This window comes from Poecilia mexicana, unplaced genomic scaffold, assembly GCF_051168715.1.
Source record: "Poecilia mexicana isolate PSO_F unplaced genomic scaffold, ASM5116871v1 scaffold_8, whole genome shotgun sequence".
In the NCBI taxonomy this organism is placed as follows: Eukaryota; Metazoa; Chordata; class Actinopteri; order Cyprinodontiformes; family Poeciliidae; genus Poecilia; species Poecilia mexicana.
This window is the reverse complement of record NW_028263377.1, coordinates 14,803,616-14,825,890: the sequence shown is the minus strand read 5'-3', so window position 1 is coordinate 14,825,890 and position 22,275 is coordinate 14,803,616. Positions and strand designations below refer to the sequence as shown.

Genomic DNA, 22,275 nt, shown 5'->3' with positions numbered 1-22,275 from the left:
ACTCCTGTGGATATGAATCCAAAAGTCCAACCTCCGCAGTGGTAATTTCAGGAAGAAGCATCTCTACCAACGCTGTAGCAAACATTTCGACCCATCTGTCTGTGGAAGTCAGAAAATAATTTTCTATGTAGCGACCAGCCGCCCCGGACCACCCAGTCAGTCTGTCCCGGTTTGAGACCCGATGCTAACATGGACTGGCCAGTGCGAAAACGGGCTCTACTGTGCTGCATTTTAGCCTTGTTTTTCTACGCTGGTCCCCAAAAGGTAAGAAAGCTAGCTGGATAAACTAACTTAGACGGGACGAGGTTGTTATTGTCGCCTAAACAACAAGTATAAATTATAGTGGGATTATTATTTTGTACTTTGGGACGTTTTAATAAAAATGTTTGTACTTCAATGAAGCTAAAATTCAGTCCATATGCTGCGTGTTGACAGCGGTTAGCTAAATACGAACGTTAGCTAGCTTGCTAAACTATTCATTTGACAAGTTATGGGGTCTAAAATCAACTCATCTGACGCATTAAAACCTGCATAGTCCTGAAACATCTGTCGAGTTTCAGGAAATTACGGGAAACCATTTGTCCTTATATCTGTACAATTTCACATCTGTAACACATCACATTAAATTTTTTTTTACCACTCACTAATACTGCATTGTGCTTCATTTAGTTAAGTCTGCGTGATATTAGAAACATATGCAGTTGTGATCTCGTCACGATCTCAATTTTTCCATCCATCATCACCCAACCTACCCTTTAATATATCATAGTGTTTCTTTTTAGTGATCAACAAGAAACTCAGTTCAGCTTAGATAGTAAAATCTTGAAACTTGACAGCCCAACACCATGTGATATAGTAAAAATACACAGTCATGGTTAGAACTTTTGATAGGTTCCTTATTGATAACAGATGCAAGGTTTTGTTTAAAGATTTTTGACTGTAGTTTCAATATTACTGGACACAATGACCCTCAACTGACACAAACAGTGGATATCAAAAGTTTACCCCCTACTTTTAAATCCAGTAAAGCCCATTTGCTGATTAGGACTAAGAAAATTTTAGGTAATTTTGAGTCCTATTACAACAATAATTATGTACTGATGTCAGTATGATGTTTCAAAGGCTTGCTTATCTCAAAAATTGATTCAACAACTTGATGCACAAGTCACAGTTGTACTCCTGTAGGATGTTTTGGTGTTTGTGAGGGATGCTCGTTGCAAAAGAAGCACATGGTGACTTCATGGGGAAACTTTAATATGGTGCTATTACACCAGAAAGTTAAAATTTTCAAGTAAATTTTGCTGTCTATATTAAGGTATAGTTAAAGGATCCGAAGTCCCTAATTAAAGTCAATTAAAAATTGATGCCAGCCATAAAAAACCCAAACAGTGCAGCTCTTAAAAGTATAATCATGCAGTTTTAAAATCCCCTTCTCCCCCTAATTAAAGAATTTTCAATTATATTAGGGCATTGCACTAACCCTAATCCATTGTTTTTTTCCAGGCATTTAAGTTTTTGGAAATGTACATAACATGTGCCCTATTTTGAGTGTTCAATAAATAATGACTAAGTGGAATCTGTGGTATGTAGTTGTGTACACTTGAGGTTAGATTTAAATCATTTACAACCCTGTAAAGGCCTGGTCATTCATACTTTGAAACCTTGATAGTATGTATACCTTCTGTTTACGAGGACTTAATCCATAACAACAGACAATGGGCCTGTACCCATTTACAAAAAAAAAAACATCTATAAGTTCATGCAAATCGAAGTAATATCGTATTGGGTATACGCTCTGTGAAGTACATTAACTCCTTGGTTTTTGATTGTTGGTATAAAGCATCGATAATCTGCTGTCTTGGCTTTAATCTTCATCAAAAAGTAATTAACATGTTCAAAACGAGCCAAAACCTTAAAAGCCCCGAGGCAGAGACCCTTCACTGCTACATGAGTAAAACAAACAGCTCAGCTAAGAAGCAGATTAAAGTGGCTTTATAATCCCTTGTCATGTCTCGGGTTCTTTTCTTAGCCTATTAGCGTATGCAGGTGTAGTGTGGGTGACAAATGATAGTCCAACTATATATTCTGAGAGAAACTTCATGGGATTCCTAGAGAAGAAAAGCTCTTTTTGACAGTATTTTCTGCCACAGTTGACACATTTCCTCCTTTAAAAGCATGACACATCAGCGACTGATTGTTATTAATAACTTTAAGGTCCTCCTTTGTGCTTTATACTTACATAAACTTAATTTAATGGTTGACAGTCATCATAAACGTAATAAGTTTATAATTGCTCGAAACTGCACAGAGGTCAATTTTACACACTTTCTGTTCAGTGCAAACAGATTTTGAATTGCTAAATCTAAAGAAAAAGTAGATATAATGGAAGTGGCTGTGCTTTATCTCAGTCTGCCAGCACGTGGTATTGCTTTCTTTGTAGCAAAACCCCAAAGGTTCTCTGTAAAGATGTGACTTGTCATTTTAGAAATATTATAGCATCTTAATTCCTTTTAATTGTTGCTGTTAAGATGTTTAGGAATAAATATCTGATACTGCTCTTAAGCATTAGTTATGGTGTTCTTTACAGAAAAAGGATGTATGATTTGATATATTTGTTGATTAGTTGAAGCTGTTGCCAGTACGCACTTCCCATGACACATACACAGATGTGTGAAATTACTATCTTTTTTTTTTTTTTTTCTTGGTTCCTGTGTTGGTTTGTTCTGCACTCAGGCAAGCTGCAGAAATTGCTGATGGCAGCAGACAAGGTGTTTGCTTCGACAAGAAATTCACTTTTTACCCTGATGGTTTTTGTTGTTGCCGTTTCATACTTCGACCACAAGGCTTTTTTTTTTTTTTTTTTTTTTCATGCTCTTCTAAAATGTTTGTTGAAACTTGAAGGGAAAGCCAACAGTTCTGAGCTGCTCTGTGTTTGGCTTGGTTTGCCAAGCAGCAGGCTGCGAGGCGCGGTGACCCTCCGCTGACCGCTGCCGGTGATAACACAAGCATTGAAGTCCCTTTTGAAGCTGACCTCAGTTTAAAAAAAAAAAGGTTGAAAATTTAGATTCAGGAACAAGAGTGAAGAGTTTTTTTGGTACCCAGTTCTGCAGTATTATGCAACCCTTATTTTGCAATGCTATTTCTGTGTAACACACAGAATGAGGAAATGGAAGGGCGTGCATTATTCTAACCGTTGCTTTAATCCAGCCTTTGTAAATCACATCCATTCTGAGCAGAGAAACTATGAAGCAGATGTCCCTGAAGCGCAACACTTCAACATATGCATCAGCTGCTGAATGTTGGTGTCCATGCAAACCTAGAGGGCCAGCAGATGTTTGGGAACTCATTTGTTTGTGAAACCAAGAGAGCTGCTGGGGGTTATGAGGGGGGCGAGAACAGATTAGTTATGACTCTTCCCAGCACGCTTGTACGGTGCCTTGTGAGGTTGAGGCCCAGTGGGAACAGTTGCAGGTGCATATTATTGACACGCATGCTCATAAAGGATGGATGAGACCACAGGGAGAGAACTTGGGGCCAGTGTCGAACGATGTCTTTTCTCTCTGCAGATGTTCTGAAACCTTCATTTGTTTTTTTTTTTTGTCTTAGTTTCTGTTCTTTTTGGTGCTAGAAGTTTCCGAACAGTGTGATGAATAACCAGAGTACACAGGCTATTGTGAAATGGCCTTTATAGGGTGTCTGCCACTGGTCAGTCACTGACGCTGTTTACAGAGGAATGGTAGGCCATGTCACCGAAGGTGGAGACAAACTGCAGTAGTGGTTCCACGTGTTCTTGATCGCACGTGCATTAAAGGAAATCTTGCTGGTTCTGTTATTTTAAAAAACATTTTTTATTTTTTCAATTTTTTTTATATTTTCCAGAATTCTAAAAATACATCTTAAAATATCAAAAGGCTGATCTGATTGACTTTATTGAATATTAGTGGTTTGGTAAGCAGATTGTGTTTCTTAAACTCCTGACTTTAAAAAGATGCACTTCCGAAACCACAACATTTCTCAGCATATTGTTCCTATGTCTTAATAAGATGCAGGAGAAAGCTGCACACTGCTAGTCAGCTGGCTGAAAGAAGACTCCTGCATTTCAACCTTGCTTGTAAGAATGCATTCACGCCAGCCCAGTTTAGTCCACTTTAATTAAACTCTGGTTGTTTTCGATTGTGTGAATGCACACCTGTGCTCAGTTTCTTCTTCACAGGATTTTGTGTGGTTTCCTTCATCGGTTCTTGGTGCAGCGCCACAACAGGTGACGATGGGGGAACAGATTTTGGTTAGTTTGATGCAGTGCATTGTGAAAGTGAACTGAACTATCTGAAAATGTTACCGATGTTGTAATTTTGGTTCTCAATAGAGCCAACTCTGCAGGACCAACAGGTGTGTGGAGTAGAAACACCCTAAGAAAGACGAATTCAGCTGCTTGAAAATGTTTCCAGAATCACAGGCAGTCATTGTTTGAAAACTAAAAGAGAACCACGTCATTTTTATTATATTAGTTTTAAAAACTAATGATGGCATAGCAACATGCCTGTAGCTGACTGCAGGGCTACCTGAGCAGATAACCTGACTAATTAGGCAGATACCATCTGCCTGTTTGTAATTGTGCTTCTCTTCGAATAAGTGAACAATCACAGTTGTGATAAGGACTGCTACTGAATAGACTGATGTTTTTAATCCAAGTTATCATTCAACAATCTAACATGCTTAGATTAGACCCCTTTCTGTGACTCTCAGTGGTGGTCTATTTGGTCCAGATAGTGCTCCATCTGAGGCAGACCCTGTCCCTGGTGCCATGTGCGCTCCAGTGTCCCTTGTATGTGAGTAGGCGTTGAAGGGTTTGGAGAGAGGAGTGCCCATCTGGGCTGCCGGCCCACTATTCAGCTGTGTGTGCTAAACTTGAAGAGCTCCTTTGACAAAGTCCTTAGATATATTTGAAAAGGCAAAACCAACTTTACAAGATCTACTGGAAGGAAGGAATGCAACTTTTAACCCTGTAAGGCTTTACCAGCCATCTATACCATCATAGCATGTTTGAACAGTAAAGCTAGAGACACAATGTGTTAGAAACCTTCACTCTGTCAAACCAAACACTGCATGTCTTCTAGCTCCTTTTGCACAGATTGATCAGGTGATCATGAGGGGATGCAGTGGTGCATTACATGATTCTCGCCGTTCTGAAAATCTAGCTGCTTTAGAAGTTGTGGAACTAGCCAGTTTTGGGGGAACTACATGTTCTGGGACCAATAAATGGATGTAAAAGCATACTTTCCTTAGTCTAGGTACTTTCTCTGAGGAAGCTATTTTCAGTTCTCCAGGGAGCTCTTTATAGGTAATGCCTTTTATCGATATTGCTGTGGTTTAACGGGCAAATGAGCACAGCTTCCACTGCTTAGATTTCCTGTGACAGAGAAGTCAAAATCAAAACGCAAACATTTTTGTTCTTATATTATATAGAAAAAATTCCTTTTTGTACCAGTTCCTATATGGGTCTCTATGGCTTCTAGAAACAGTCAAAGTGCTATAACCCCCCCACCCACCCCCCAAAAAAAAACACACCTAATCATTTGCTGGCAATAAGTTTGTTTTTTGGTGTCTGTAAAATTTCCTGATTATCAAGTCACAATCGGCGAGCGCTGCTTTGTTACCTAGCAACCCAAGCTGAGCCCAGCCCAGGTGGAACCCCAGCAAGTCTGGTCAGCTGGTTTTACTGCTGTATGCACTGTGCAATGGCCGCTGGAAAAGACAAGTGTTTTGTTGATAACTTACTGTTACTGCATCCTTGATGGTTGTGCAGGAAGCTCCACTTCTGTTTGCTTCTGGGTCTGATTCAGGGTCAAAGATGTACCATTGTATCATTGTGTATCTGTTTGCAGCCATTTTCACATGTACTAGTGCTGCCTTCTAGTTACCTTGGAAGTTGTAACTTGGAGCTGGGTTTGATGTCAGACCCGAGGTAACGGCGTTCTAGTTGACAGGCTGGAATTTCAACATGGCAACACCCATTAACATTGTTTGGTGTACCTTTGTATCATTGTAAGCTTTTCTTTCCATAAGCAAAAAACACTTTTAAAGAGTTCATTTTGGAGTTGCAGGTTGCACATGTATCATTAATTTTAGACACACTCTTGCATGCGTGTCTTGTGAAATAAACATGTTTCCTCCACATCTTGCCACTGTAGATGCGAGAAGCACAACTTGAAACACGAAGTCGACCTTACAAGTCGGCTGGGAAATAGGCTTTGAGAGCTGCTCCTTTTTGTCAGCTGGAAATCCAACTTCAGAGGGCGTTCCAGTTGATTCTTCTAACTGGGAAGTCAGAATATTCCAGTTCCGAGTATAACTGGAACACAGGAAGAGTACAGGTGTAAACATAGACTTGGGAGGGGTGGCCAGCAGCAGCTCATTTTGATTTAAAGTGACAGAGCCTTAAAACGGCTAATTGTGAAAAGGAGCTGAAAATAGGCAGAACTGAGCCCACAGACGTTTGTTCGAGAATAGGCCCCCTATTAAAGTACTTTTAAAAGGAACTAGAGAAAGTTCGAGAGTGAATAAAGTTTTCGGAGGCTATATGGAGCACTGCCCCTTCTGCACATTGCCACATCCTGCTGCTTATTTTTGCAGTAGTGATAAACGCACAAACATGGAAACTAAAGGAGCCCCGCAGCTAACTCTTACTAAAGTGACATTGTTTTTAACTACAGTTGGAAAGCTAATAGGGGCCTGTCCGTTAAACAGTCTCCACCCATGCTGGCAGTCTGACTGATTGACCAACTAATATCAGCTTGTTATACAACTAAAATTACTCTGCAAAAAGGAGAATGATAATAAGGTTTAATATTGTATACAATAAATGCTTATTTTTGTGAGTAGATTATTCAGAATCTCAAGTCCAAGATTAAAGTACACAACATGTGAATAGAGGTCAAATTAGTTCATCATGTTAAATTTGCCACCCTTTGCTCTAGTTTGTGCTTTAAGCCATACAACAGCTCAGTAGACCATCTAACACAAGTCTGTCATCCTGATCCAGATGTCTTCATATCATTACATGATTATTTCAACATTTTTATACTGTTTGCTATGTGTGAGGCTGAGTAATAGTCGAGCGATTACAGACTTATCCACTGCCCCGAATGCAGGCGCACATGTTCTAACCTAACCTGGGGGTTTAAACGGCAGGATGCATGCATAAACACATCTACTGGTTCAGAACCAGACATCCTGTCAGTGTTGCATGATGATCATTTATTTGAGCTGTTTTCTGTTTTTGTAGGGATTTTGCAGCGCCAGCACGGTTGCCCTTCCTGAAAGCCTGCTCTTTGTGTCCACCCTGGATGGAAACCTGCATGCCGTTAGCAAAAAGTCTGGCTCTATCAAGTGGACTCTGAAAGAAGGTAAGAGGAGACGGCTGGTGTCAAGTTAAAGTGTTTGTATGCTCTTCTCCTCGTTATTCATACCGCATTTCAAACACAAAGTACGATTGTTGTCCAGATGCCTGGTTGAAAACAGTGGAATCCTTGTTTTGCTTTGTTGGGATGCAGCTTTCATTGGAGTAAAGCAACAAATTGATCAAATTGTAGGCAACATTTTATTGTATTTTGCTAGTGTGAATTGTCCTTACAGCATGTCCATACCTGAACATTTTTATGCAATCGAATAACATCACTCCCTGGATCATCTGGTCTAGCCAGGGTAATTAGGATTTTCTAATGCTTCATACACCTGGAATCTAAAAACAGAGCTTGTCGCTATGTGTCAAATCGGTTGTATTTCTTTAAAAACATATTTACAACCTTGAAAAAAAATAAAATTAAGAGACCTCACGGTTATTCTACCAAATGTTGATTTCTGAACTCTTCCTGAGTAAAAATATTAACATTGTTGTCTCTAAATGAATATGAACTTGTTTTCTTTGCATTATTTGAGGTCTGAAAGCACTGCAGCTTTTTTTTGTTATTGTGACCATCTCTCATTTTCTGCAAATAAGTATAACATTTTTGCTTTGAAGTTTGGAGACAGGCTGTCTGTCACTCATAGAATAAAATATCAATGTTCATTTTACTCAGACACGTATCTAAAAGTAAAATCGGAGAAGCTGATCATTTTAAGTGGTCTCTTAATTTTTTTTTTTACTGCCTATACTGCCTTTGTGCCTAGATTTAGTAATCCTATTTTTATTGTGTGGTCAAGTCTAGAAGGACTAGAAGAAGCTGTTCATTCAGGTTCTCTTGGCCATGAGATGTGGGTAATTATTAACGGAGAAAGGGGGAAATGCTGCCTCTAATCAAGGTCTGAGTGGGCCAGGATCAGGAACTTTACGGTAGTGTCACCTGCACTCATGGCCCACACCATGGTTACCATCGCAAGGCTCTGTATGCTCTGGAATCGCATTAGATAATGAGGCTTGGGAAAACTAGCAGAAGAAAGAGTTTAGGGGTATTTTTCTTATATTCTTGTTATAAACTCACAATTTTAAGTGTGTATTCTTCTGTTTTTGTGGACTTACTTTAGGCTTGACTTTTGTTTTGGTTTACTTTTTTTTTTTTTTTTAGGTAAAAACAAATTTAGTTCATGCTTGTTAATCCCTCCTGGCTCTACTCAATATCCAAATCTGCCATGATGAGGCAGAGGCTGCCTCCTCCGCATCATCTGTTTTCCTGGAACAGCTACTGAATATAAATTTCACCAGGCTTTGCACACACCTGCCGCATTTCAGTCAGGAAACGACGAGAGGGAAGCAGAAATCTTCCACCTTTGTCAATACTGAACAGTGCAGTTTAATATCAAACCTGTCATAATGCTGCTCGCTTCTCTCTTTGCAGACATGTATTTATATTTCAGCCAGTCAGACTTAACCCCCAATAAACATTTGCTGAAGACTAATGTTTACTGAATAAAACGGTTATTTACCATCGTTGGATTATCTCACACCTAACCCCGTGCCATTGTGGACACCTTCCAGCTCCACCTGCTCCACACCCAGCTTGTTCACACTGGTGGGACTTGTTTGTCTTTTTTGCAACAGACGCTTCAGGTTTGGGGTTCGACTGGTTTGGTAACCCCATTGAAAGATGGAGGAAATCTTATGTAGGCTTCTCCCTCTTCTTTTTGTTGAAGACAACTTTTAGCAAGATTTTATTCCATTTATACTGGGGTAGGACAGTCGGATTGGGCTTTTTGATGTTGCGATCACATTGAATGATTGTTATTCTTGTTCTCTCTGCTGGTGTGTCATGCCTGATTTACTCACAGAAAGCTTATCTGTTTGCCCTTCATGTTTGCCACTGGGGCTTGCATGTCCATTTGGACTTTGTGTCCTCTGCAGTCTGACGTCTCCAGCATTCATGTCTCTCACTTACTCAGCGGCCGCTGGCCATGTTTTCGTCTGCTGGATGATATTCCTGTCAGTCCTGACTATTGTCTTTGTGTCCTCACAGATCCAGTTCTTCAGGTCCCGACACATGTAGCAGAGTACGTATCCAAGTTATCTTTTTTTTTCTTTTGTTGGATACATGAATGTTTTGCAAAAGTGTTCACACCCCTTAAACATACTGGCCTTTCCCAAAGTTTGTCACATAAGATACAAAATATGTTTTTTTTGTTTTTTTTAATATAGCCAGCATTTAGATTGTGAATGAATAAATTCCAGTGCAGCCAATTGTTTCTAAAAGCCATCTAATTAACATGGAGGTAATTTAACTTCAGAATAAATCTGGGTGTTCTGTGAAGGCCTCAGCGGTTTGGTTTAAGCTTCCATCCCCACAGTGAAACATGTAGAAAAACAAACCACTACGGCTGAAAAAGACTTCAGACTGTGGTGCAGGTTGCTTTTCAGGACAACCACTCTGAGCATGCAGTCAAAGCTGCGAGACTTGAAAATTGATGTTTGCAGATGCTGTTAGTCTGAGCTGACTGAGGTTAAGTCCTTCAACTTTTTTAGATGGTTATTGGTGTTATAAAATAACACAAAATCTCTGGTTGTTCCAGTTCTTGTTGTCCTGTCACATTTATAGCTGTAAAGTGGCAAAATGTGATAAAAGTTTAAATTTTTTAAGAATACTTTTTTCAAGACACTGTGTTCTACTGTATCTTATCTCTATGTAGCAAAAGACAGTATATTCTAATGAGTATTGTGACATGCTGAGCTCGACCTGCTGCTTTACAATTAACTTTGTTGCCTTTGTTTTTCTCACCAGACCAGCGTTTCTGCCGGACCCCAACGACGGCAGCCTGTACTCTCTGGGTGGAAAGAACAACGAAGGCCTCACGGTAAAAGGAAATGCGTTTTATCGAAGCATTTTAATCTTCTGTCTTTGGTATGAACCACCGCTCAGTTCCTTGTTCGGTAGAAAAATAGTCATGCTTTCTCATTATGAGTTTGCAGCTGTGGCGGTTCAATACTACGTGGTGCTATATTTTGTTGTTGACCCTGAAAACCACAAGGTTTATCTGAGGCTTTTTGTTGTAACAGAAATTGCCTTTCACCATCCCCGAGCTGGTGCAAGCCTCACCGTGTCGCAGCTCTGATGGAATCCTCTACATGGGTAAGACCCATTCATAAATTTCTGGTCACGGCGTACGCATACACATTTGTAGATTCCACCTGCGTTCCTCACCTTTCATAAAGGACTGGGTGTTATCTGGTTTCAGCAGAATATAACGCGTCGTCTTCTGGTTCCACTAAATCTGCAGCCTCGGCTCTTTTGAATTTTTAAGTGTTAACGCAGGAACTTTGATCTACCATCGTTTGAACAAAAGCTAGTCGCATTTGCCTCCTTACTATCATCATCATCAGTCAGGCATTTAATTATATAGATGCAAACTGTTGCTGGTTGAATACTTTAATATATAACTACTTTTCATGTATGTGGCTTCACATTTTGTGAAAATACTCTATGAAGTGTAAATGCAAAACTTTGAGGGACTATCTATGCCACTATGGAGTGATAAAACTCAGGTTTAACAGTCGCAGGTTATTTTGAATAACTGGTAAAAAAGTGCCTCATTTAATCAGATTAACGGTTCTGTGGGCAGGACAGCGTTATAAATGGGGGTTTTTCGCAAGTGGAGCAATTTCACATTTTAATGCATTAGAACCACAAACCTCAATGCGTTTTGTTGAGGATCAGCAGTGTTTTAAAAGGCATGCTGTTTTGGGCACGTCTCTGCCTGTTGGGACATTTTTACCTATTTTTCTTTGCAAAATTTATTAAACTCAGTCACATTGGATGGAAGGCTTCACCACCTTAAGTATTTTGCAGCCAGCAACAGGTTTTGTTTCCAGTGTTTCCTTTTTTTTTTATATTGACACCCATCTTATCAGCTTTCACCAGCTTCTGTTTTAGTTTTCTAAACCAGCTTTAAACTTCTCCCTGACCTCCCTGCTGTGATCTTTGGTCTCCAGGATGCTCTTTGTTCTCTAACAAGCCTTCAAATAATACCTGCATTTATACCGAGATTAAATTGAGCGACCGCATAAAATCCCAACAAAGTACATTGAAGTTTGTAACGCCACAAAATGTTTTGCAAGACTGCTATCGCCAGGTGCAGTTTCAAAGCTGAAATCGCCTAACTAATCAGTTTCCTGTGTGTGTTTGTCTATGTGCTCTCCTGCAGGTAAAAAGCAGGACTTGTGGTATGTGGTGGATTTGCTAACAGGTGAAAAACAGCAGACGCTGACGTCGTCCTTCGCTGAAATGCTCTGTCCGTCTTCATCCCTTCTATATCTGGGACGAACGGGTAAAAACAAAACTAGCTCAGCTGCTTTTGTTTTTTTTTTATTCTAACCAGAATCTATGACATTCAAGATTTAATCTAGTTTACCAGAAGCCTTCATTTATAATTTTTTTTTTTCCGAGACTGTTTATATAGTCATTTCTCATTAGTGCAGCCAATTTATTTAACTTTCAAACAAAACAGCTACCTCTCCAATAATTAGCTCCTTAAATTTTAAGGGGCTAGGAGTGTTTGGAAGTTGAAAGCTTTTTGTTGGCCATTGTTAAGGAAATTTCACACCATTCAGCTTTGCAGTCTTACAATAAAACTGACACTGAAGCCCTGCAGTGTGTGCTGCTTACGTAGCCATGCATGTTTCTGTCTATGTTAGAGTACACCATCACCATGTACGACACAAAGAACAGAGAGCTGCGCTGGAATGCCACCTATTCTGACTATGCCTCCACCCTCCCCGATGATGATATGAAATACAGTAAGATTCCTGCTCGAGCATGCTCGTTGTTGGCCTAACCCTAACTCTCCAGTACACTGGGCATGCTAATAGCATCTCGTTATTCCCTCCACAGAAATGGCTCATTTTGTCTCAAATGGCGACGGCCTCGTGGTGACCGTGGACAGCGAGACGGGAGACGTTCAGTGGGTGCAGAACTACAATTCTCCTGTGGTGGCGATGTACATCTGGCAGCGGGAGGGTCTTCGCAAAGTTCCCCACACCAACGTCGCCGTGGAAACACTGCGCTACCTCACTTTCATGTCCGGAGAGGTCGGACGGATAACCCAATGGAAATATCCGTTTCCAAAGGAGAAGAAACCCAAAAATAAATTCATGTAAGTAATTCTTTTGCTTAATTTGCCTTAGATTTTTTTTTTTTTTTTTTTTTTTTTTACATTTTATCTTCTGTATTTTTTATGTATTTAGTTCCATTTTACATATATGCTCAGAGATAAATAAATAAAGCTATGTAATTTAGCTAAAAAGCTGGGCAGTCAGTCTTGTATTAATTCAATTAATGGAAGGTTAAGTGGAAGGAAAATGTCTGGTTGAAAAAAATCCAATCTTTGGATGGAATTGGAGCTTCCAGAAGCCTCTTTTCAAAATAAAGTAAATCTTTTTTTTTTTTTTTTTTTTTTTTCTGTGGAAATAAAGCTCCAGAAGCCTGGAGGGAAAAGCTGAAAAGTAAAACCAGGACCTGTTGGTCTTCTCTGAATTGTTTTAGCCTTGTCATTTGGCTTGACAAGATTTTTATCTATGTCGCTGCGCAGTTTATTGTCAAACTTGTCGAAATGTTTTTGGTTGTGAAATAACAGGTTTAACTGACGGTTTTTATTTCTGTTCTTTTCAGGGCCACTTTATATGTGGGCAAATACTCCACTAGCCTGTATGCATCACCGTCTCTGGTGCATGATGGAGTCACAGTGGTGGTGAGCACAATCTGCATATTAAATCAAGCGCAACATTGATCACGTCAACAGCATGGCAATGATTTAGAATTTTTTTTTTTAATCAGTCTTTATATTTGCATTAAGTTTGATTTCTGTCAAGGTTTTTACTTAGTTTCTTAGTTGATAAACGTTGAAGACTTGATTGTTTGAAGTAGGAAGCTGCTATTTCTACAGACTTCCTTTTTATAGAAGCTCATGAGGCGTCTGATAACAGGAAGTGTGTGTTTGTCTTTAGCCTCGTGGAAGCACCTTCCCCCTGCTGGAAGGCCCAGATAGCCAGGAGACAGAGGAGGATAAGGAGTGTGTCATCACTCCGAGCACAAGTGTGAAATTCAACGCTGGCCTCCGAGAGCGAAACCGGATCAACTTTATGAGGAACTATCTGCTTCTCATAGGTGCGGCACAAAACAAATCACAGCTGTTAGAATCTTTAGTTGCTTATCTTGGAGCTGGGAGAAGAAAAAGAGATTTGATGTCATTTTATAATGGTTTAAAAATCCACTTTCCTAAACAAGTTTTGATGTCGGCACTCTTAACCAAAGACGACACACTTCCTCAGAACTTAGAAATGTTTGTGCTTTCAGTTTAATGTGGCCTGCCATCTACTGGGTGACTGATGGAACTGCAGAAATGTTTTTGTTTTGTTAATATTGGCCTGAACAGAAGTGGAATGTTTCGGCAATAATTTGTCCTGTGCCAATGCTTGTCTAATCTGTTTTTAAAATCTCAAATAAAAAGTCTGTCTTTCATTTTTTAGCTGCCTTCATGGTATTTTGCTGGCTGTGTCCATTGTGCTTACTTTTATTAACATGGGACAATTTAAAGCATAACTATGTATTTAAAATATGGAAAGTAGCTGTTTTCTCTTATTTTATATAAACTCCAGCTGAAGAAAAAAAGTTTAGTTTAACATGTGCTTAAAGGCTATTTTATGAACGCATTCTCATAAGAATATTCTTCTAATGTTAACAGCACCTATATAATCCGGTGTGGTGAGGGGTGGAGTCTCCACTCCCTTAAACTGTTAAAAAAAAAAAAAAAAAAGAAATTCATTGTTGGGTTTGAAATGAAACTGTTTCTGTTGGTGTTTTGGATACTTTAGACTTGAATTTCTTTGTTTGTGAAGCTTTTTTTCCGTATCGCTTTTCAGGTCACCATGAAACGCCCCCTGAGGCTCACACCAAGATCCTGGAAACATTCCCTGAAAACTTCCCTCGTAACCAAGGCAACGTCATCCCACCTACTACGGATAAGAAAGGAGAGGAGGTCCGGGTCATCTCGCATGTGATGGAAATATCCTGACTCTCCATGCTCTTTTTATTCTTTTTAACATCTTTCCTGCTCTTCTGATTCCTCTCTGCAGAAGGTCAATGACAGCGGCATGGACGATAGGCAGCCTTCAACCTCCATCCAGGAACCAGGGACCAGCAGCCGGACGGCACGCCCGGAGGCCCCTGTGGACTCCATGCTGAAAGACATGGCCACCATCATCTTCTCCACTTTCCTTCTCGCTGGCTGGGTGGCTTTTGTTATCATCTACCCCAAGGTAAGAAAAAATCTCACCTTTTCTAAAGCATCAAATGTACTCATCATAGAGGATTTCTATCACAGCTGTAGCTAATAACTGTAAACCCTGTAGAGTTCTGGCTACATGAATTGACCTTTGTTTTGGCAAATTGATGGTTGGATTTTTTTTTGTGTATTTTTCAGAGCAAGATTTTTCTGCATAAAAAAAAAATTATATATATATATATATATATATATATATATATAATTTTATTTTTTTAAAGGCTTTTTACACATCGTTATACGGGGTGCTGACAAAGAAGTTCCTTTTATTAAATTTGACTAAACAAATTATATAAACTAAACAAATTATATAAAAGTTTCAAAACTAATTTAGGACCGAGTTAGAAAATAAGAAGAGGATGAGGTGCTTGAGTGTGGAAATAGCTCAGAATTAACCTGTGGAAGCTGTACCTGCTGACTTTTTATTAGCTTTATATAATAGGTGTATGTATAGGATCTCAAATGGCTGGAAAAGGTGCACCCTTTATGTTTTCTGTTGTTTCTTGCTACAGAGCGTGCACAAGCAGCAGCAGCTGCAGCACCAGGAGTTCCAGAGACAGATGGAGGAGCGGCTGGAGCTGCTCCAGCGGCAGCAGCCTTTCTCCCCTGCAGACGTGGGTTTGGCTCCCGACGGCGACTTCCTGGACGTGGCCCGCACTCGCTCCGACTGCTCAGACCACAGCAGTCCCAACGTCACGCCCCGTGCCTCCAACCACTCCAACTTATCTGTGTCTGAGGTGGGCAGCTCAATTTATGAGCATGAAGATGGAGGTAAGGCTCCAGTTCCGTTTTTGTACATCAGCTGGTTTGTTGTGGCCTCGTTTTCACTGCTTGAAATGTGTTTTTGTCAGAGGAAGACTTCTCTACGGTCAGAGTCGGCAACATTACCTTCCACCCCAAACAGGTGCTGGGCCATGGTGCCGAGGGAACTATGGTTTATAAGTAAGGGAATCAGGCTTTGCAGCTTTTTGGGTAAAATTTCATTTATTCCCTCACGTCAGTATTACATTTCCACTGTTTCTCCAACAGGGGGCAGTTTGACAACCGTCCAGTGGCGGTGAAGAGAATCCTCCCAGAGTGCTTCAGCTTTGCAGACCGAGAGGTTCAGCTGCTCAGAGAGTCTGATGAGCATCCAAATGTCATCCGTTACTTCTGCACTGAGCGGGACCGCCAGTTCCAGTACATCGCCATAGAGCTGTGTGCTGCCACGCTTCAGGAGGTAGATGATCAATCATAATGTTTTTTTGTTTGTTTTTTTTAAAATAAAGTTAGTCTTCTGATCTTGAACAACAACTGAACCCTAAGGTGCTGTCAAAAGTGTGCTCAGTGGCACAGCTTCACCGTCACCACTGGTCTCCAAATTACGAAGGATGCTCAGAGAAATTCAGGAAATCTTGATGCTCTTTTCAAATATGAATTGCGCTAACATAAACTTTTCCTCAAGCCTGTTTAATATCCCACACCACCTCAAGCTACTCCCCGCTATTGCTTATCATTTGTAAGACCAGTGACCCCTAGTATTTTACACCCCAACCAGACTGAAGCTACTGGAAACATAACTTGCTGTCATGAATCTTGTATCTGTCCCCAATGCATTTGAGAAAACAAATGATTGTTTTTTTCCCCCAACTTGTTCTTGGTCATGAGTTTGTCCACTCTCCCTCTCACTATTTGAACAAACATATTAATGTTATTAAATGGCTAATAGAACCTAAAACCATCCCATTACAGGTTGATGCTGATACGTCTTAATTTTTAACACACTTCTAACAAGCTAATACAAAGAGCTCTCCCTTTCTCACTTATTTAATAGTTTTTTTTCCCTCTGGTTTTTTTTTTTTATGTCTTTTGATTTTGTCTTAATTTGTGGGTTTGAAATGTACCCTCATTAAAAAATGTGACATAAAATGTGTTGCAACATTGTTCTTTCCTCCTGTCAGGCTATAGTAATGTTGAATCACTTCACTGTAGAAAGTTCTTACAGCTTCCAGTTTATGATGAACTTAACCTTTGATGATTCCTTCTAAATCTGTTAGCCAGTTTCCGTTCATATGAGGGTGATGGTTTTTGTCAGTTTGTTGAAACTAAATGCTGCTGCATTCCAGCAGGACAATTACCCCCAAATCTCATCAAAATTCCTTTTGCCATGGATAAAGTTGGCTAATATTAAACTTTTATAAAGACCCTGACCTCAGCCCTATTAAACATTAATGGGCTGCAGTTAAAAGCCTCATCCAGGCCAAGCCTGACCATCTCACTACCCTGAAGAAAGAACTTCCCATCATAACGTTTTCTCCACAGAATGCTTTTTTTAATTCTATTTTCAACGTCATTACCTTTCCTCTTGCTAGTATGTGGAGAAAAAGGATTTCAACAGACATGGACTTGAGCCAGTCATGCTCCTGCAGCAGACCATGTCCGGATTAGCCCATCTGCACTCTCTCAAAATAGGTAAGTGTCTCTAAAACCTAAAATCCTTTCACTGTCTTCATGTCCTTGGTTGCCGTTGAAACATAATTTTCCCTGTCCCTCCAGTCCACAGAGACCTGAAGCCCCACAACATTCTGGTATCCATGCCGAACGCACACGGCCGAGTCCGGGCCATGATCTCCGACTTCGGCTTGTGTAAGAAGCTGGCGGTGGGACGTCACAGTTTCAGTCGACGGTCCGGGGTCCCAGGGACCGAGGGCTGGATTGCTCCAGAGGTCCTCAGTGAGGACTTCAAGGACAACCCGGTGAGTCAGGGATGCAGTTGCACATCTGCCACAGCTGTCATGAGGTGAATTGTACGTTAGTGTTTTCCTGTGAAGCCATCTCAAACTATGTGGCGTCGCTCTTCTAATGTGATCCCTGTAGACCTACGCGGTGGATATCTTCTCTGCCGGTTGTGTCTTCTACTACGTGGTTTCTCAGGGAAGTCACCCCTTTGGGAAGTCTCTACAGAGGCAGGCAAACATCTTACTGGGAGGATACAGCCTCGACTGTCTGCAAAGTGACAAACACGGTGAGAAATGCACCCAAGAGGAGTAAAGTAGTTTGTTATTGTTGCTAATTCTCAAAGGCAAAAAAATGTTTTTTTTGTTCTTTTCATAATTAACTCAACACATTTGTGTTTTTTTATCTTCCTAGGTGAAATTGTTGCCAGAGATCTCATAGAACAGATGTTGAGCATGGATCCCCAGAGAAGACCTTCAGCTGAAAGTGTTCTCAAACATCCTTTCTTCTGGACTCTGGAGAAGGAGTTGCAGTTCTTCCAGGTTTGGGCTCTTTTCACCCACTGGGCGTCTTCACAACCAGGGTTCTGCAATCCTGCACACTCTGTGGAGAGAAGCAGCAACATTCTTTATCATATATAGACTGATTGTACTATTTTACAGGTTAATGTACAGGATCAAACGAAGTACGATACCAGCTGCCTTAGTAATATTTTGGTATTTTAATGATTAATGCTAGCAAAACAAGTCCAAGTTTTTATAGAAGTCACATTTTTCCTCAAAATTCATTGTTATCTCCAGAGGTATTTATGGGATCACTATGTATTTTTAAAAAAAGTTTCAAATTAGAGCACAACACAGTGATCCATTACGTGCTTTTATTCAGCCTTATTTTCTTGCTGCTGATTAAAATCATGCTTTTTTATTTTTTTTCCCCTTTGGGCAGGATGTGAGTGACAGAATAGAAAAGGAGCCGCTGGACGGACCAATCGTGAGGCAGCTGGAGCGAGGAGGGAGGGCCGTTGTCAAGGGCGACTGGAGAGAGCACATCACGGTGCCACTGCAGACAGGTATGATGAAGCTGGTTAAACGGTGCAAGCCACAATTAAGCATCTTCTAAACAAGTCGCCTTATTTCGTGTGGTGTTGTTTGGCACCTTGATCTCTTACATGTGGTGCGGTTTCATTTTGGGTGTTGTAGTTCTTTGATTTGCTCTCGCAGACGGGGCTGAATGTTTCCTGTCACAGGAAAGAAGAAGTCTGTGAAGTAGGCAGCTTTCTGTCTGCAGTGCCACACTGAAGATCAAAACCTTAGAAAAGTGGTTTGATTAATTAAACATTGCAGAACCACCATTTTATATTCAAGTCATGAAAACGGCAAAAAATAGTAGTGACTGGGTTGTATGTTTATCATTTACCAATTGTTTTATGAAATTTTAAATCGGGGTCGAAGGAGATCGGCGGCAATAACGAAACCAAACGCTGTTTCTGCTAGAATTAAATGTGCTCGATTTATTTCCCCACAGATTACAGCAAAATAACATGCATCAAACACTGTTACTGCTAGAACAAATATGCTCGATTTATTCCCCACAGAATACAGTACAAAACACTCTATGACTAAACACGTGATGCTCGATTCATTCAAGTTACCAGCGCTTACCTCGTGAAACTTGGCCGGAGAGCCTTCGGCCTAGAGACAAGCGGCAGCATCAACGTAGCTGGGCATTCGAACGCGATCCACAGCAGACTCTGACTCAAAACCGCGGGCTTTTTCATATTTTATCTCTTAAACAAAGGGATGCTTGCGTGGAAAGGGGGAGTGGCCATCTCCATCCTTGCAGGCGAGCCATCCAATCAGAGGTAGCCGCTCTCCGACCATGAGCCAATCATGGGCTGAGAGCGTGAACCAGCAGACCAATCAGAGCCCAACCCAAGTCAACCAGAGCCAAGCACGCCCTGTTCACGTGATCCGTATGAGCACAATAATCTGAGCAGAATAAGTTTTATATCAAATTATAAAGCAAAGAACAAGTTAAAAGATAATAAAAAGAATAATGATTATCAAAGAACATAAAAGATAATAAAAAGATAATAAAAAGATAAAAATACAAAATACCAGATCACCAATGATCTCAAAAGTATACAAAATGTACTTTTTGTCAGGGTTTTGTAATGTAAAGTAAGACCTTTTCAAATGTATTTCCCGTTTAAGGCGCCATAGATCAACATTCATCTTTTTAATGACTCAGCTTGACGATGGTCCTTTTGAACTCATTGTAGCCATAGTAACGTCATGTTATGAAATCAGTTGTACACATTTTTTATGAGGAAAAATGTTTAGTTTTTGATGGAGTTATTAATGACTCACTGGAAAAAAAAAACTCTTATAATGAAGCATAAATCTCTGAGATTTCTGGCCTTTTTACTAATTCTAACCCCATAATAGATTTATTTTGTAAAAAGCTCAATGGGTTTGATTTTTCTCTGTGGTAGATCTGCGGAAGTTTCGCTCCTATAAGGGCGGGTCAGTCAGAGACCTTCTGCGTGCAATGAGAAACAAGGTGAGGCACAGTTGTTGCGTAATTTAAAACAATCACACTCCTCCCTGCTGTAGTTTTGAGGATTTCTCTCATCTCAACAGAAACATCATTACCGAGAGTTGCCCGTCGAGGTACAGGAGACCCTGGGCTCCATCCCCGACGACTTCGTCTCGTACTTCACATCCCGCTTTCCTCACCTCCTGATGCACACTTATCTCGCCATGAGGACGTGTGCGCCTGAGAGGCCTTTCCTGCCTTATTACCCCACTGCAGAACAGCTGCAAAAAACACAGAGCCAGGGTTTGCAAAGACTCACCGAGCCATGCACCCAACCCCTTCCAGATCATACAACACTACCTATGTTGCAAACACAGGAATCGACTCCTTTGACACAGTGTGGGCAGTCGCTGCCCTCGTCCAGAGAACATCCGGTACCTTCAGACTTTTCCGTTCACGCGGCTCACCCAGAAGTCCTGGGGCTGACTCCTCCCAGTGAAAATGTCTCTCAGTGGCCTACGGTTCCTCTCAGGCCGGAGGTACTCGCTATCCTGGACGACAAAACCAGTGCGGACTGAGCCAAAGCTGAAGTGGACCCAGAACTAAGGGAGCTTTGCCTTAAACAGTGGAGAACATTCAGGGGTTTGCTGCTGTGCTGCGGTGAGGTCCAGGCCTGCAGTGCCTGGAGTCGCACGCAAGCGCCGCAGACAAAACAAAAAGTGCCTTCTGCTGGACTGGATTCAGGTTTGTCCGTCTCCGCTCAGACGTCTAACTGCCTACAAGGTGTTGGAATATTTTCTTGTAGCTGGACTGCACAAAGATATTGCTTTTTTAATTTTATTTTATTTTATTACACAGTGCAAAAAAAAGTGTCTAAAAGCTCTCTGCTCATTGTTGTGGGAAATGTCTGCATATGTTGTTGAACAATTGGGTAGTTTTCTTGTGCAATGTTGTGTGTTTCTCAGTAAGGGTATTTGCTGAAGATGCTGTATGCGTAGATTTGTACAGAAAGATTTAAAGTTTGGGTCATAAATTGCTTAATATGACCCATGTGCCTTTTTATATATATATATACACATATAAAATAACGGTTTATTCTATATAAACCCATCACTGTGCTGCATGGGTCCTGCTCATTAAACAGACTATGCTTCATGTGCTTGATTTCACTAAATGCTGCTAGAATCTAATCTGTGTTGCTGACTCAGACTGTTCCAAAGTATCTGAATCCAGGAAATGATTTAATCCTCATCATGATGTTGAGAATGAGTTAAAAAGTGAATCCAGAAAATGGTAATGTGTGACTTTTTTTGTTAGTGTCAGTGACGTTGATGACTTGCACATATTAAATTCTTCATTGTTTTCTACTCGTATTTTTCTTGTTGGTTCATCTTGTGTCTTACAGGATTGCTGCAAGATTTTAGAAATCTATTTTTTAACCTTTACAATCTTTTTTTAATGCATAAATTATGTCTACTCCTATGTTCTTTTGATCATTCTTTTATTTTATATGTAGGTTTTGAATTTAAATTATGGTGGTTTTTAGAAGGGTTTTGAATTTATTTGGCAGAAATGTTCATATTTATTGGGGATAAATAGAGTATTCAACAACCAGAGCCTGGGGCAAACTGAAATATGTTTATGTATTGGGGTCTAGAAAGACGGATGTACATATGGAAGAGCAGATTTTTGTTTTTAACTACAAACAAATGAAGTTTGACATCTACTAAACCACGCTAAGTTTTGCTGTGTCTGTTTGGATTCAGATTTGTAAGACTGACTAAAGTAGAGTTGTTGCCCTTTTTTTTTTTTTTTTTTTTTTCCTCTGACTGGTACCAAATTGGATAAACGGTACCTCCCTGTATAATGGTGGTGAATGTGTCTCAACAAGGTTGCACAAAGTACCAAAATATGGCCCTTTTTTGCTTTTCATCTTGCCTAGATAAAATGGTAAATAAAAAAATTTACCAATCAAGTGTTTTTGGTTTCAGCTTGGTTGAAAACTAAATGATTACCATGCGCTTTTCCACTGAGTCAGATTAAATCATAAGTCATGTTAGCCATGATATGGAACACAACAAACGAGGATGAATGTGCTAAAGCTAAAGTCTGTAACATTTTTCTCTAAACAGATAATGCTACGTTGTCGAATAAAATTCTATCCCCATTTTGATGCATAGTGCTGGTAGAATCATGCTGAGGGAATACTTTTATTTTAATAAATTAAATATTTTTTAATTTAATAAATTAAGCACATCAGTA

At 40.2% G+C, this 22,275-nt stretch overlaps 1 protein-coding gene across 1 annotated transcript; it reads left to right on the top strand.

Annotated features, from left to right (window-relative positions):
• Positions 1 to 26: 26 nt before the first annotated feature.
• ern1 (endoplasmic reticulum to nucleus signaling 1) lies at positions 27 to 21,988 on the top strand. The gene is made up of 22 exons (XM_014988770.2): positions 27 to 264; positions 7,286 to 7,406; positions 9,450 to 9,483; positions 10,209 to 10,281; positions 10,484 to 10,556; positions 11,629 to 11,751; positions 12,119 to 12,220; positions 12,315 to 12,576; positions 13,092 to 13,170; positions 13,427 to 13,586; positions 14,342 to 14,457; positions 14,555 to 14,737; positions 15,273 to 15,531; positions 15,612 to 15,702; positions 15,790 to 15,979; positions 17,112 to 17,211; positions 17,296 to 17,495; positions 17,617 to 17,764; positions 17,890 to 18,017; positions 18,421 to 18,544; positions 19,970 to 20,037; positions 20,118 to 21,988. The coding sequence occupies exons 1-22, from the start codon at positions 190 to 192 to the stop codon at positions 20,589 to 20,591; spliced, it is 3,183 nt and encodes a 1,060-aa protein (XP_014844256.2). The 5' UTR covers positions 27 to 189; the 3' UTR covers positions 20,592 to 21,988.
• Positions 21,989 to 22,275: the final 287 nt, after the last annotated feature.

Bases quoted from the DNA above. Each gene is read 5' to 3' on its own strand.
- ern1 (XM_014988770.2), top strand. From the start codon at position 190: ATGGACTGGCCAGTGCGAAAACGGGCTCTACTGTGCTGCATTTTAGCC. The intron at 10,557-11,628 runs GTAAGACCCATT...GCTCTCCTGCAG, and splicing joins TGATGGAATCCTCTACATGG to GTAAAAAGCAGGACTTGTGG. The intron at 18,545-19,969 runs GTATGATGAAGC...TCTCTGTGGTAG, and splicing joins CACGGTGCCACTGCAGACAG to ATCTGCGGAAGTTTCGCTCC.